This window comes from Hyposmocoma kahamanoa, unplaced genomic scaffold (assembly GCF_003589595.1).
Source record: "Hyposmocoma kahamanoa isolate Upper Pololo Valley unplaced genomic scaffold, ASM358959v1 87, whole genome shotgun sequence".
In the NCBI taxonomy this organism is placed as follows: domain Eukaryota; kingdom Metazoa; phylum Arthropoda; class Insecta; order Lepidoptera; family Cosmopterigidae; genus Hyposmocoma; species Hyposmocoma kahamanoa.
In genome coordinates, this window is record NW_020654422.1 from 21,769,161 (window position 1) to 21,783,201 (window position 14,041).

Consider the following 14,041-nt stretch of genomic DNA (forward strand, 5'->3'; position numbering starts at 1 on the left):
GCACGGCAGAAATACGTAAAGAGAAATAGGTAACCATAACATTTTACTTTATTGGAATAACATGTACGTGCCAAATTTTATTCAATTCGATCAATAGAAAGTGGGTGAAAATCAATAAACTGTATTCATCCGTTACTTTGCTACACTTTAAGGTGGAATTTTTTATTCAAATTTGAATTGGACAAATTTTCAATAAAAAAGAATCTGAAAAGAATTTGTCCGCTAGTTTTTTAGCACAAAGCGTGTTTTTGTTTTTTAACCGCCTTAAAAAAGGAGGAGGTTGTACGTTCGGCGGTTTTGTGTTTTGTGTATGTTTTCCGATTTCTCCGTCAATTGTGGACCGATTTTGAAAATTCTTTTTTATTTAAAAGGTATACGTGTAATATAGGGGTTTCGGCTTACACAAATAATTGATATTCAATTATTTTTTGTTAAATTATTCCACTAATTTGTACTAATAATTATAACAATACGTGTAATCAACAAGTCACCGTCACTACGACAACCAGAAAAAAAAATATGTCTCAGAACAGAATCCCATGGAAATCCAAAAAAGCTGACAAGCAAACTTTTGAGATCGGTTTTATTCAATGAAAAAGTTACAATCATTATAACATATGTATATAATATTCTATTCTATTATAAAGTTATATTTTAAACAGGTAATATTTATAATAAAAGGCAAAGGCAAATATTTGAAGTCTGCAGGGTACTCAACTCCTGAAAAACTTTCAATAGAATTATCCTATATGCGCTCATTGAATTGATTTCGACGTGCAATAAGCTTATTTTGAGCCTCTCAAGCAGAGGCCGTGGGTTCGATCCTCTGAGGTTTCGGAATTTATGTTCGAAATTAAATTTGAAATTTGTTATGGGCTTTACGGTGAAAAAAACATGCATCGTGATGAAACCTGCACATCAAAGAAGGTGCCTCGGAAGCAATTGGGCGTTGATGCTGTCCAGGGGGTGCCACTGCATTTGAAAAAAAAACATGAATTATCTATATAAACTACACTACATATACTTATATTTTTTCCTTGTGTTACGTTAATATAAAAAAAGCTATTTTCATAGGAAATGAAACTATTTTTCCGGATGTAATTCGCGTATATTTATTTTTCAAACAAACCGGCGTTTCGGGCCTTTTATAGGTCCCATGGTCACGGTTGACTGAGGTGGTACAGTCTTCAACCAGTTATGTCTAATATTGATGCAAACCACCCTATTGTTTCACTATAGTTACAATACTTATTAATTAATACCTTATTTTTAATTTTACAAAGAAAACATTCCAATTTACGCTACACTAAGTTTTACAAATTATTTTATTGAATGAATTTTTATTAAGTTTAATTAATTATTAATTATTAATAGAAATTAGAATAAACTAAAACATATTAATTAGTACTGCAGTCTTATGTCTGTTTGGGATTTTTCATTAGAGGAAATACTGGATCCCAAACTGGTGGTACGGAGAAACCATCTTCCCTGTAGTAATTAGGATGTTTTTTTAATTTCAATGACCTCTCGCAGCTTCTTTGACGTGGGTACAAATATCCGCGTCAGAGAACATATAGCTGATGTCGCACACCGTCGCGTAAACAAGTCTGCATTCTGCGAGCATGTCATGGATAAACCTACACATTCAATGACGTTTGACAAACCCCAGGTCCTTGCAAAAGAAGTCCGTTATCTACCAATGATGCTGCGTTTAATAATATGATAAGTTTAATAATATTCACATTTAAAAATATATCACTTACTTATGTAAAAGATTTGTTTATAATTCATTGTGAACAGTAAGAAATTATTGTTTTTTAGATAATACTTTTTTCTCCTAGTTTTAGAACCTATTTTTTGTTATTTTCTTATTATTACGATCCTGTACTGTCCCACAGAAGAGTAAGTCTCTTCACTCTCTGTCAATTTGCCCGTTAGTTATTATAGTTCAAACCTTTAATTAAATTTTTCATTTCAAACCAGCATACATACTAATAATATACTACTTTTTCTGTAATATGTTACTACAAAATCGCTTAAGTGACTTTACATGGAATCTAAACAAGATATTGGTAAATTTACGTTATTTTCCTACAAAATAAGTCGCAAAGAAGTAGCTACAGAATTCAGGTGGTAAAGCATAATTAAATGGCTAAGATATTAAGTTTTTTGTTCTTCCTAAATCGTGAAAACGTTGATACGCGGTATTTACAAAATGCTCTTCCGCGGTCTTGCACGCGCAGTAACGTAATATTACTTTTTATATAATACATCTTCCTCTCTTTAGTCTTTTATTGCTTCCTCACATTGTTTAAGAAAAGCACAATATATGCCTCGGCGGAACAGGGATTGCTTGACTCCTATTAATACATGTAACTCTTACTTGTCCAGCAATCCCTTACTTCCCGAACTCTGTAGTAATTATACTATTATTCTCATTACAATTAGATACGCTTTCCCAAAATCGCTTTTTAGTTTCAATATTTTACATCACGAAGCCATTCCAACCGCTACACGGCGCAAAGGCTCACAATAACTTTTGCAAAGCAACTGTCCGGTTTCGGGGATCCCGGGACTAACTCCGGGACAGTCCTGGACAGTCCGGGATAAGTTTTAAGGTTTCTTGTTATAGACGACTGGAATTATTTCAGTTTTGCATGCAGAAAATGTTGAGTTGCATTAATTTGCGCGATTTTGTTGAGTTAACATACTGAAATGGTACACTTTAAATGGCTGCAGTATTCCTATTTTGCAAAATTTAGACTTTGTTGTCGGGTGAATAGAATCATTATTGAGAAACTCATCGTTAAACCATTACACATATCAGAGCTGATCACAGGTCTCCCGTAAGGAAAGATAGGCTTCACTAGCAGTAGAGCTCCTTGTGAAAGATTTGGTCTAGGGAAGTAATGCTACCTTACCTATTTCTGTCATCAAGCAGTAATGTGAGTGCTGGCGAAATTACAGGCACATGGGACTCTTTAGCTTATGTCTCCGGGTGGTAGGCGCAGTGGCACTGCAACCAAGAGCACGACTTGTTCGTCCCATCATAAATAAAAAAGGTTTAGGTCATATTCTGCCACCCTGGCCCAATACGAGTCGGAAACTTCAGTAGTAGTAGCTCCTTTCGAAAGAATTGGTTAAAAGAAGTACTCTGCTCGCCTTGTTATAAAAAACGCATTTGAATATTGGTAACTTTCGATACAATGGCGCCTAATGTTTTTTCTCTGACATGAAAACGATGATAAAGATTCGGAGAGACAGCGTCGGGCTCTCGCTGTGGTCGGTAACATGATCACCAGAAGGTTTAGAAAATGTCAAATGTCTATAACGTTAGAATACACCTGTTCAAGACCTATTATCAAAGTTTCTATACTTGTCAACTTTGGATAAACTACACAAAGGCGTCTCTCGATGCCTTACGTGTTCAGTACAATAACACATTCAGATATTTGATGGGCCTGGAGCGGCGGCACTGTAGCGCTTCTGGCATGTTCATGCAAGCTCGTACCGACACGTTCTGTGCCATCGTGTGACGTCGTCTAGCTTTTTTTATGGGTAGGCTTGGACGTAGTAGGAATGGCTTAATTCGAGAGTTGTTTGCTCGCCTGACTACCACGTCAATGTACAACCGTTGGCTCGAAATCACCATGAGCTGGACTCGAATTAATGTTACTTTATTTTATCTTATTATTATTATTATACCCATTGACCTAGGCCAATGATTATACCTTTTGTTTTTTTTTAATTTGACTTGTTTTTATGTGACATTTTTTTTTTAAAGTTGTTAGATTGTTTTTAAAAGTATTAATTGTATTGAATTTAATTGTATTTTCTTTGACTGAAATAAACAATTAAGATTATTATTATTATTAAATGTCAATTACGCTTATATTGACTTAACAATAAAACTAAATTCCCTCTAAAAACCGCTTAGAGGGAGTTGTAGATCTCGATTTACTGATTCTAGATATCGTAACAACTCAATTTCGCTAAAATGCCGATTGCGTTGTTTATGACAAGGGCGGCAGTACCGCCATCTTACTTATTTTTGCCGCAATCAGCATTACTGCGTTCCGGTTTTGAAGGGTAAGGGTGCTAGTGAAATTACAGGCACATGGGACTTCTCAACTTATGTCTCAGGGTGGCTGGCGTAGTGGCAGCTCTGACTGGCACTGCAACTGTTATAGACAGGCGTGTCGCTTACCACCAGGCGCACGACTTCGTCGTCCCGTTGTCACTTGGTATCATAAAATAGCTTCATACGATGTGCTGATTTCATGTGTGATGTTTTCCTCCACCGTTAACGAAAGATATTGTTCTTAAACATTTATAATTCTGCGTCATTGACCTTCCCCGTAAACTCTGCGTAAATCATTTTTTTTTTAATGCACACACTCACACCAGTGAAGTCCTAGGTCCTGTAATTTGTGGTTGTGTACACAATTACAAATTACACCCAAATTCACGAGAGAAATAAATATAGGCCATACAAATATTTCTCCCAGCCCGGGAATCGAACCTGGGACCTCTGCGTGGCAGTCCAGTATGGTAACCGTTCGGCCACGGAGGCAGTTAATATTACTGTGTATGTGTGTATTTATGTGTGTAGGTTTATATTTCAGTCATATTTATATTGTCGTCATTGATAATTTATATTTATTTACATTTAAATTTTAATAAATTTATTGTAGAATTAAGTCTCGCAGACTTACTTTATTCAGGGTTGGCTGGAAAAGATCTTCTACAGATAATCTCACCTTTGTGTAGTCCTTTGTAGCGTGTAATTTTTAATGGGTTTTATTGGTGCAATAAGGAATTATAATAACTTAGAAGTTAAAGTCATAGTAGATGCCACCAATAGGATTTATTATATTTACATTTTAGAGTTTATTTAGTGCTCCTTAAAACTCCGCCATATACCTCTTATTTGTAGATTGACAAATTTGAAAAAGTAGGTGCATAAAATTTTCGGAATTCCCGCCATATTAAATCTAACACAGCGCTAGTCCGGGTGCCGGTGGTAAATCCCGTGCAACGTCTGTCGCGCCGTCACGGCTAGCGTTTCAACTGGGAATGGATGGGCGACATGTGCAATAGACAACGGCTCAATAACGAGTTTACTTGTTAATAAATACAGAATAAAAACTAATAACTCCATATTTATTGTTTAAAAAAAGTAGTCCCCTAGGCGACTACTTAAAATCAATAGACAATTCTAGAATGAATTTATTAAGTACCAAATAAAATTATTTTTTATAGCAAAGATATAGTTCAAATGGCAAAAGATATTGTACAATGGTTTTTATTCTACTAATATTATTAATAGCTTGGTTTGTAAAGTACTCTATGTTAGATTTGAGTATACCATTAGAAATTAAGCAGTAAGTCAACTGCGAACATGTGACCTCTAAAGAGCCCAAAACGTTTTGGTTTGCTTGAAAAAATAAATATACGCGATTTTAGATCCAGAGAACTGGCTTCATTTTCCAGAAATCGAGTTGTAAAATGTATTCAAGGAAGTTGTCTAAAATAGATGAGTCTAGAAAATATGATTTTATAGCAGATTTCTGTATAGATAGTAATAAAAATAGATATTTATTTTGTACTCCGTTCGTATATTGAAGGCTCACCGTCGGGCGTCCTGCGGCGGACACCAATGGATTTATCGCTGAGATTTAGACAAGTAAGCTGCTTTGTCTTTGAGACAACAAACGTTCGGCTCCTCGACTATTTTCAAAGGGACATTTTTATATCCAACTTTTCTTTAATGTTGAAACAAATTTAACGATTTGTATTATAACAATTTTAAACTCTGCATGTATAAAATTGTCAAATTTTCAATTTTTATATTTAGGGTAGACTGGATTTTCAATGTTTTTTTTAGTTTTTTTAGTCACACAGTTTTAACACTATCATCTGAAAATATAATGGTCTTCGCTTATGAAAGTTTACCTTCATAATTATAATCGCATTAACACAACATCATGGACCCATTGCACTACGTCCTTCTTGACGATCTCGATAGCCCCACGGTTTCCAGTATAGACACTGAATAAGGAGTTCCCGGGTTCGGTTCTCAACAGGACCAGTCTGAGATCATTGACTCATGAGTTATTTTTTCTTTCTAGCATTCGTAGTACAAGGAATTTCCTAGTTCGAAACCTGGTAATTGCTATGATTGTTTGTCACATTATTATTTTGTAATTCCCACTACGTTGGTCGAATACGGATTCTGATCTTTCTTCTTCGAAACAATCCCGCGAAATGTTTGAAATAAAAACCATTAAAACCCAACCGCAATGTTGTTATCTGAAGCAATCTTGATCTTTCAGGAATTAATGAAGACAGCTAACATTTCAACGAGTTTATAAATAGGTATACCATGGTTAAGTAAACTGTAACTGGAAACTATTACCGACAGTAATTGTGATCGAACTTGGTTTATTACAAAACACGTATAAAAGATATTGTAACCGTTATATAGTTTTATTATTTTTATTTAAAGAAAATCCATTAAAACGAATCGGAAATGTTAAGTTTAATGTGAATTTTATTCAAAATTTTGTCATAAAAACCAGAATTAAAATAACACCAGTAAAGTTCAAATTGCGATTACAGTATGTGGAAAGTAAAATAATATGTTTCTGCTGTTGATGTTACTTTTATTTACAAAAAATGGCAATACTGGAAATATAAAAACTGACGAAATAACAACTAAAAATTTACCACCAGCCACAATCAAACATTACCCTTTCATAGTGGGCATTAGCTACGTGGATTCTTTGGCGTCACAAATGTTTTGTACCGGAAGCCTCATTGAAGAAAGCTGGGTCCTCACGGCTGGCGATTGCGTGGCTAAGCAAAGAGAATATTTTATCACTTATACTAAAACAACTAATTATCAACAAAGTTTTGTGGACGTGAAAGTGCTTAGAAGAATTCTGCACCCAGAATACACTAAACATAATCATGCCAAGAATATAGGGCTAATGAAAATCGAAAAAGTTAATGACATATCCACGTACGCGCAATTGTCAACAAGCGACTATACGAAGCGTGTAATGTTGCCAGTTCTTTACGCCAGATATTCGTATAAAAAATGTGCATTGCATCTAGAAAGAATGCATATTTCCCACTGCCCAAATAAAGACGTAAAATTAAAAAAGTTTATTTGTGTTGATACTACACCAAGTACATTGTTCTATGACGGAGTACATCTTTTACACAATCATACTAAAGTAATAGGCATTTACAGTGGGATGACAAAGAGGTTTGTGCGTATCAGCGACCACTACCACTGGATTCGTGAACAGAGAGAGAAAGATCCCTTAAGCATTCTTAGTGTTGCGCTGAATGTAGAAATTGATGACGAGGGTTCACAAAACTAAACAACATGTAAAGTTTTCCATCAAGCGCGGGTAGATTTTGTCAATTATGAGCGGCCATGTTGTTGAAGTTGTTTTTGTCAAATTTGTTGTTTATTTATCAGTCCCTAAAGATAAATATCATGGCTAGTTACTGCTTTGAGCAACACGTGCAAATGATAAAAATGTATTATCATAATGGGTGTTCTATTGTGGCAACGATGCGCGCGTAATAGACTGCCTCGGATTATCCTGAATACTCTCAGGAACAGTGGCGGTGTTTTCGGCAGATCTTATGTTTCGTTGACGTACAGGTGTTGACTATGGTTTACAAAAACTGGTTGCGTCCGTCACCGAGAGACATAAGTTCAAAAGTCTCATGTGCCTGTATATAAATTTAAATATTGGCATTTTTAGTACATCACTAAGACTTTTTGTTTTATAACAAAAAAGATAGATAACAAAATTTACATCCGGTCATTTAAAATGCAATAATAAAACAAAAAAGAAACAACTTATTGTAATAACTCTCTCAAATAGCCAAGGAAAGATTAGATTCCTTATTTTATGTGGTACATTTTTATTATTATTTAATTGTATTCCTAAGTTTTCTTCAAGTATGTAAGTAATTATTAAAATATTATATTAATAATAATGAAAGTAATAAATATTTTGTTTAAAAATATCTTTCATCTTGTCATTTTCAATAAATCAGGTAGTAGTAGGTATAGTGGGTGAATGTTAATTCATACAAAGTTTTTTATTGAAAAATAATAATAACGCACACACGCATAGCACACCCCGGACACTCCATACAACGGTCGAAAGTTAGTTACCTACTACTACTACATACAGCGACGCGCTATCTGCACATGCATTATTTCGTTTAACCAAGGTAAACAACTCTTTTATGGGGAACTGTATACGTTTTTACAATAAGATTCCGGAGCATATATTAAGTTTATCATTTCCTAAGTTTAAAAACTACATTAAAAATATTTTGATCGAAAAATCATATTACAAAATTGAAGACTACGTGTTAGATAAAGATGTATGGAAAGACGACATGGCTCCAGAATCCACACAAATTTGATTCAAAGCGTATTCCATAGCATTTAAATTTATTTGAAAAGAGCAATCCCTAGAGTTTCTTGCTCGTTCTTCTCAGGGAGGTCAGCGCATTGAACGAGCAATAGCTTAAATGTGACGTTTTCAAGTGGAAATTTATTTTACCTATGGAATAAATAATCTTTGACTTTGACTTTGACTTTGCGCAAATGTGTGCGTGAAGTCGCAGGGTTACTCATCAGAAACTGTTATCTATAATTCTATTAATAGAATTACACATGTTCATTAGGTACCTTTTAATATCGATATAATATTATATTTTTCATAAATTCACTAACTATGTAGAATAATATTGAAGATATATTTTAAAAATATATTAGCATTTAAGTTTATCATTACCTAGTGAATAATTAGGTATATTCACTATGTAATATGTATCGGCAATACAAATTGAAAATTTGAGAAGTTTTGTCGTCTAGCTCACGAAGTTATGGCGTCTCATTGTATCTGTATTATGTGTTACTCTGCACTAAATAAATGAAGAGATCAATAACTGAATGAGTCTCAGACAAGTCTCTTTTCCTTGTTTTTTTCCATCTTTCTGAAAACGAAAGAAACTCCTCTCTTTATCACGTTTAGTTGATAATCAACAGCCGTACACAGCACAATTCACCGCCATTATAAACATTAACGTAAAATAATGTTATACATTAACGTACAAGTTTCGTAATGAATAAATGAAAACTATATTCAAATAATCAAAGCCGTCTTAGCGCGAAAACGGCTCGCCGATAGCCTTATTGTCGTTCAGTCAAAGTGATCGTCAATGTGCAGAGTCTGGTGTGGTATCTAAAGCTAGGGAGGGGCGGAGAGTGTTCGTTCTCGTTACTTTTTAAACGACTTCAAAAAAGGAGGAGGTTCTCAATTCGACTGTATGTTCTTTTTTTTTGTATGTATGTTACGCGATAACTCCGGTTTTTGTGAACCGATATTCATGATTCTTTTTTTATTGGAAAGGGGGTACTTCCATAGTGGTCCCATTTCATTTTGAAGAAAATCATCCACCTCGAAGGGTGGCTTTTCACGCATGAAGATTCATTTTTATAAATAGCGCCTAGCTTTGATTTAGGAGCAATTATTTTAATGGTTGATTTTGCTATTTCTCCAATTCAAGGCGTTTTTCTCTCAATATACTTTGAGTAGTGTCGTAGCGAGAACCTATTTTTATTATCTCCAGTGTCAAGCCCTGTATAGTGGCGAACTAGGGGATATTTCAATAAAACTTAGCAAATAGACGTAATTCCACGTACTTTTGAGGTCGGTTTTTTTAGTACTCTGTACCGAGATTATTTGTTCTTTGGTCATAGCCCCGCAATAGGAAACTCTGCATCGCGGGTGCCATTTACACACACATGAACAATCACAAATTACACCCAAACTCACGAGGGAAATAAATGTAAGCCATACAAATATTTCTCCCGGCCCGGGAATCAAACCCGAGACCTCTGCGTAGCAGTCCATCATGGTTACCGTTCGACCACGGAGGCAGTGAAAATTGTACCTTACGTCAAATGAAGTGAAGAGTTAATTCTTAATTTGCAGTTTACTGGTTTGAACCTACCGCCTCTCATGCAGAGGTCGTAGGTTCAAATCCCGTTCGAATCGCACCTATAAATTTGAAATTTACCATGAGCTTTGCGGTGAAGAATAACATAGAAATAAAACCTACAAGAGGTTCACAAACCTCAAAAAACGTATAAGTCACCAACCCGCATTGACAGCGTGGCGGGCTATGGCTAAACCCTCGCCTGAGAGGAGATCCGTGCCCATCAGTGGGTTGATGTTGAAAAGTCACATTAGTGCCTTAATTTTTTTTATGCCCAGTTTGTATACGTAAAAACCTGAGTATTTTTCAAAGCGACGCGATCGAAGTCGTATGCAATAGCTATACTTATTTAGAAGCCTTGCCCGGATGTGACAGCATTATTCAAACGAATTGGGGCCGCATTTATTAAACTCAAAACCAGCACAAAAGGATCATATTGAATTGTAAGGAAGGGGAACAAGAAGCTGACTAAAGTAGATACGGCTTTTGTGGAAAAAATATAACTTCACTTTGCCAAATTTTTAATATCTTTAAATAAGGAAATTGACGTCACTCTTAAAAACTTATACGTTATGTAACATACAAATAAAAACAAATTTCCCCAAGAATTAGGGTCGTATTCTAGAATTCTACTCAATGCTCAAGTCAGGATTTGAGTATGGTTTAAAACACTCCAAATCATACTCAAGTCCCTGCCATTAGGGTCGTATTTCCAGTGCTTGTGTTTCCAGTGCAATCCTGACTTGAGCATTGAGTAGAGTTCTAGAATACGACACTTAGTAAAAGTTTATTGACAGAGCTAGGTTGCTATATTTTGCATTACAGTCACTAAACAACAAATTTGAATGACCTTTTTTCTCCTTCAAGTTTCTTCAATTTTTCACAAAGACCAATAATTTCTATCCTTATTTCTTCAGCCAGATGTTGCATACTTTGTCTTTCAATTTGTTCTTCGCAGAGACACTGATACAATAGGCGCTCTGTTTCAGTTTTCAACTGAATACTTAACAATATAAGTTTCCGGAACTTACATAAACAATATTTAAAAAGTAATTACAACATTTGATAATGGAACTCTTTGGCTGTAGAATACAGTTCGTTTCATCTGACTGTCAGTAGTTTTTATACTGTGGCGGCATTTTACAAATTGGTTGTCTACATCACCATGGATTTAACTCGTGAAAATTTTCGTAGTATGATTTTCTACGACTTTAAGTGTAATTTAACAGCTCAGCGGAGCTTCGCTCGGCCTCAAACTGCTTTTGGCGATGAAGCACCATGCAAGACGACTATTTATAGCTAGTTTGCAGAAATCATACGCGGTCGTGTGAATCTCAGTGACGAATTTCGTGATGGTCGCCCGTCCACTGCTGTGAACAACAAAAACATCGATGATGTGCGCCGTATGATCAAAACAGACAAGCACGTGACATACCATGAGATTTGGGCATCTTTAGGCATAGGCATGAGTTAAATACAATCAATACTACACAAACATTTGGATGTGAAAAAGCTGTGTCTCGAACACATAGCCCTCCACTTGAGAGGCGGTAGATCAAACCATTAGGCCACCTCGGATTACGTCTTTTTTATTAGTTATTTTTGTAACTACATATAGTTCTTAATAGGGTTTGCATTAATATTAGAACACGGGAAAAGTGAACACGGTACCTGTAGAAAACCCGAAACGTTTGTATAAATAAACGTCGTCGACGTTTTAACACAACGTTTTAACGTCAACATCTTAAAATAAAAAAAGACCGTAATCGAAATGCACGCTCTGAGGTCAGAGTATCAACGGAATAACATTTTAACAATGAATTAAGATTATTTCAATTGAGTGTAAGTGTAACCCACATTTTTTCATCACATAACCATCATTTTTTTGCGCTGAAAGCCCCAATACTCTCATGGTAAATCAGTTATTTAAAACATGGCGCAGGTAGTTTTGGTGGAGAATGATAGACGAGTCATGGGTTGGTAAATGACTGTGTTTATATTTTGTTTGAGCTACGTATTTATACTAATTTGGTACGTGTGTCTTATGCTGATTCACAAGGCATGATTGTTACTTTTGCTTGCACTAAGACGTGCCTGAATGTCGGAAGAGGGTTAGACATTCTGGCACGTCTGTGGCTGCTACAATATTATTATACATTCTAAAACTAAGTATGCAAATATTATAAATATGTCACATCCAATATTCAAAAAATTTAGTACGTGAATGTAGTTTCGCGGTACGTCCCACGGGTCGGCGGTAGGTGACACGCACAAAGAAGCGCCAACTTCTTTCATTGTAGATTAAATTCTTTGGCTCTCGCACACCTCGTTCCGGCTATGACCCCATTAACAGCGAATAAAATCGAGTTTTATGCTGCGATTAATTGCTATGTCTATCGTGGTACCGGCGAACGTTGAAGCAAACAAATTCAAAAAGAAAGATACCTCGCTAAAGAAAACTGCACAGTTATCTAAGTTAAGATTTCATTTATTTTTTATGACGTCAAATGGCAAGATGAACAAGTCGTATGCCTGATGGTAACCGACACGTCTATTCAAAGTCACAAAGATATTAGGGGTACTACCACTACGTACAAAATAATTTTTATTAAATAAAATAATCATTTATTTTATAAATTTTGAAATGGAATAACATTGCCATTTAAACACATGATGTATTTTTATCACTGGCTACTTCCAAGATGGCCGTGCTTTTTGTTCTCATTACAGCTAAATTGTTTATTTGTTGGGGGCCTGTAACCTTTTTGGTAACCCTGAGATATAAGTTGATAAGTCTCATGTACCTGTAATTTCACCAGCACCCTTACCCTTCAAAACCGGTACGCAGTAATGCACATTTTGCGTCAGAAATAGGTAAGGTGACAGTACTTCCTTGGACGAACTCTTTCACAAGGAGCTCTATCTACTATTACACAAATGACACTGCATAAAGAAGACCTGAGCGTACACAGGTATTGGGGATAAATTGGCAATCTCCTCATTTTCAGGTCGGTTAAAAATCGCTACGCATCTAGTACTTGGCAAGGTTTACTTAATATCGGGTGTCAGCAGCTTAATCTCGCTGGCCTCGGCTTAATACTTATTTCATTGGAATATTTCACGAGGCATTACCGCCTCTGTTTGCTACATACAACTTTATTACTTTGCTCGCTTTCTTATGGATATAGACGGCGTCAACTTTGCACAATTTCCTTTCTTTTTGAAAATGTTTTATTGCAAATTTCTTATGGAAGAAACCAAGGTTCCGGATAGCATTTTTTTCCTTTTTCCATCGCCGTGGAAACGCTGCTTTCCGATTCATGTACATAGAAATAGGAAATACATAATTTGGTCTTCTTTGTTCTCTGTCTTGTTTTTGTACAAGTATATACCATCGGTGTTTTGTTGAAAAGGCGAATGCGCCATTTCGAAATTTTTTTTCAACGGAGCATGTATTAAGTTTTAACGACAGTTTTAAAATACTTACGGCCTGTTTTAAAAATCAATTTTCATTTTAATTAAGTTTAAGTATTGAAATAGAATTTAAAATAGGACGTAAAAATTTTAAAACAGTCGTGAAAAACTAAAACAGCGCTGTTTTAGAGTCAATATAATTTTTCAAAATGGCGCTTTCGTGCTTTCTACAATACACCGACGATACTAGCTTGACCCTTTAAAATTTTATATTAAATTTTGTACCGCTATTACGCAAAGAACGGTGCAAAATCCAAAATATTAACTGATGTGCTCTTGACCTTGAGTTCTGTTTAAACTGTGAATGTTACTAAAAATGAATGTGTCCATCATTCCTAAATAAATGAAATTTTAGTACTATTTTCAAATTTGAATATGGAATTCCTTTAAGACATTACTTTAGTTATACCGCTAGATGGCATTGAATACTTTTAAATTGATTCCTAAATCAGTTTGTTATAATATTCCAAATTGATATTGTACAAACTAAAATATATTGTTGTATGTTGTTATTTTACTAAAGTTA

General features: G+C 35.2%; 1 protein-coding gene across 1 annotated transcript; it reads left to right on the plus strand.

The window, feature by feature from the left end:
- The first annotated feature begins 6,641 nt into the window (after positions 1-6,641).
- Positions 6,642-7,897, plus strand: LOC113235421. Its single transcript, XM_026471102.1, has one exon. It carries the CDS (start codon positions 6,642-6,644, stop codon positions 7,389-7,391), a length of 750 nt encoding a protein of 249 aa, XP_026326887.1. The 3' UTR covers positions 7,392-7,897.
- Positions 7,898-14,041: the final 6,144 nt, after the last annotated feature.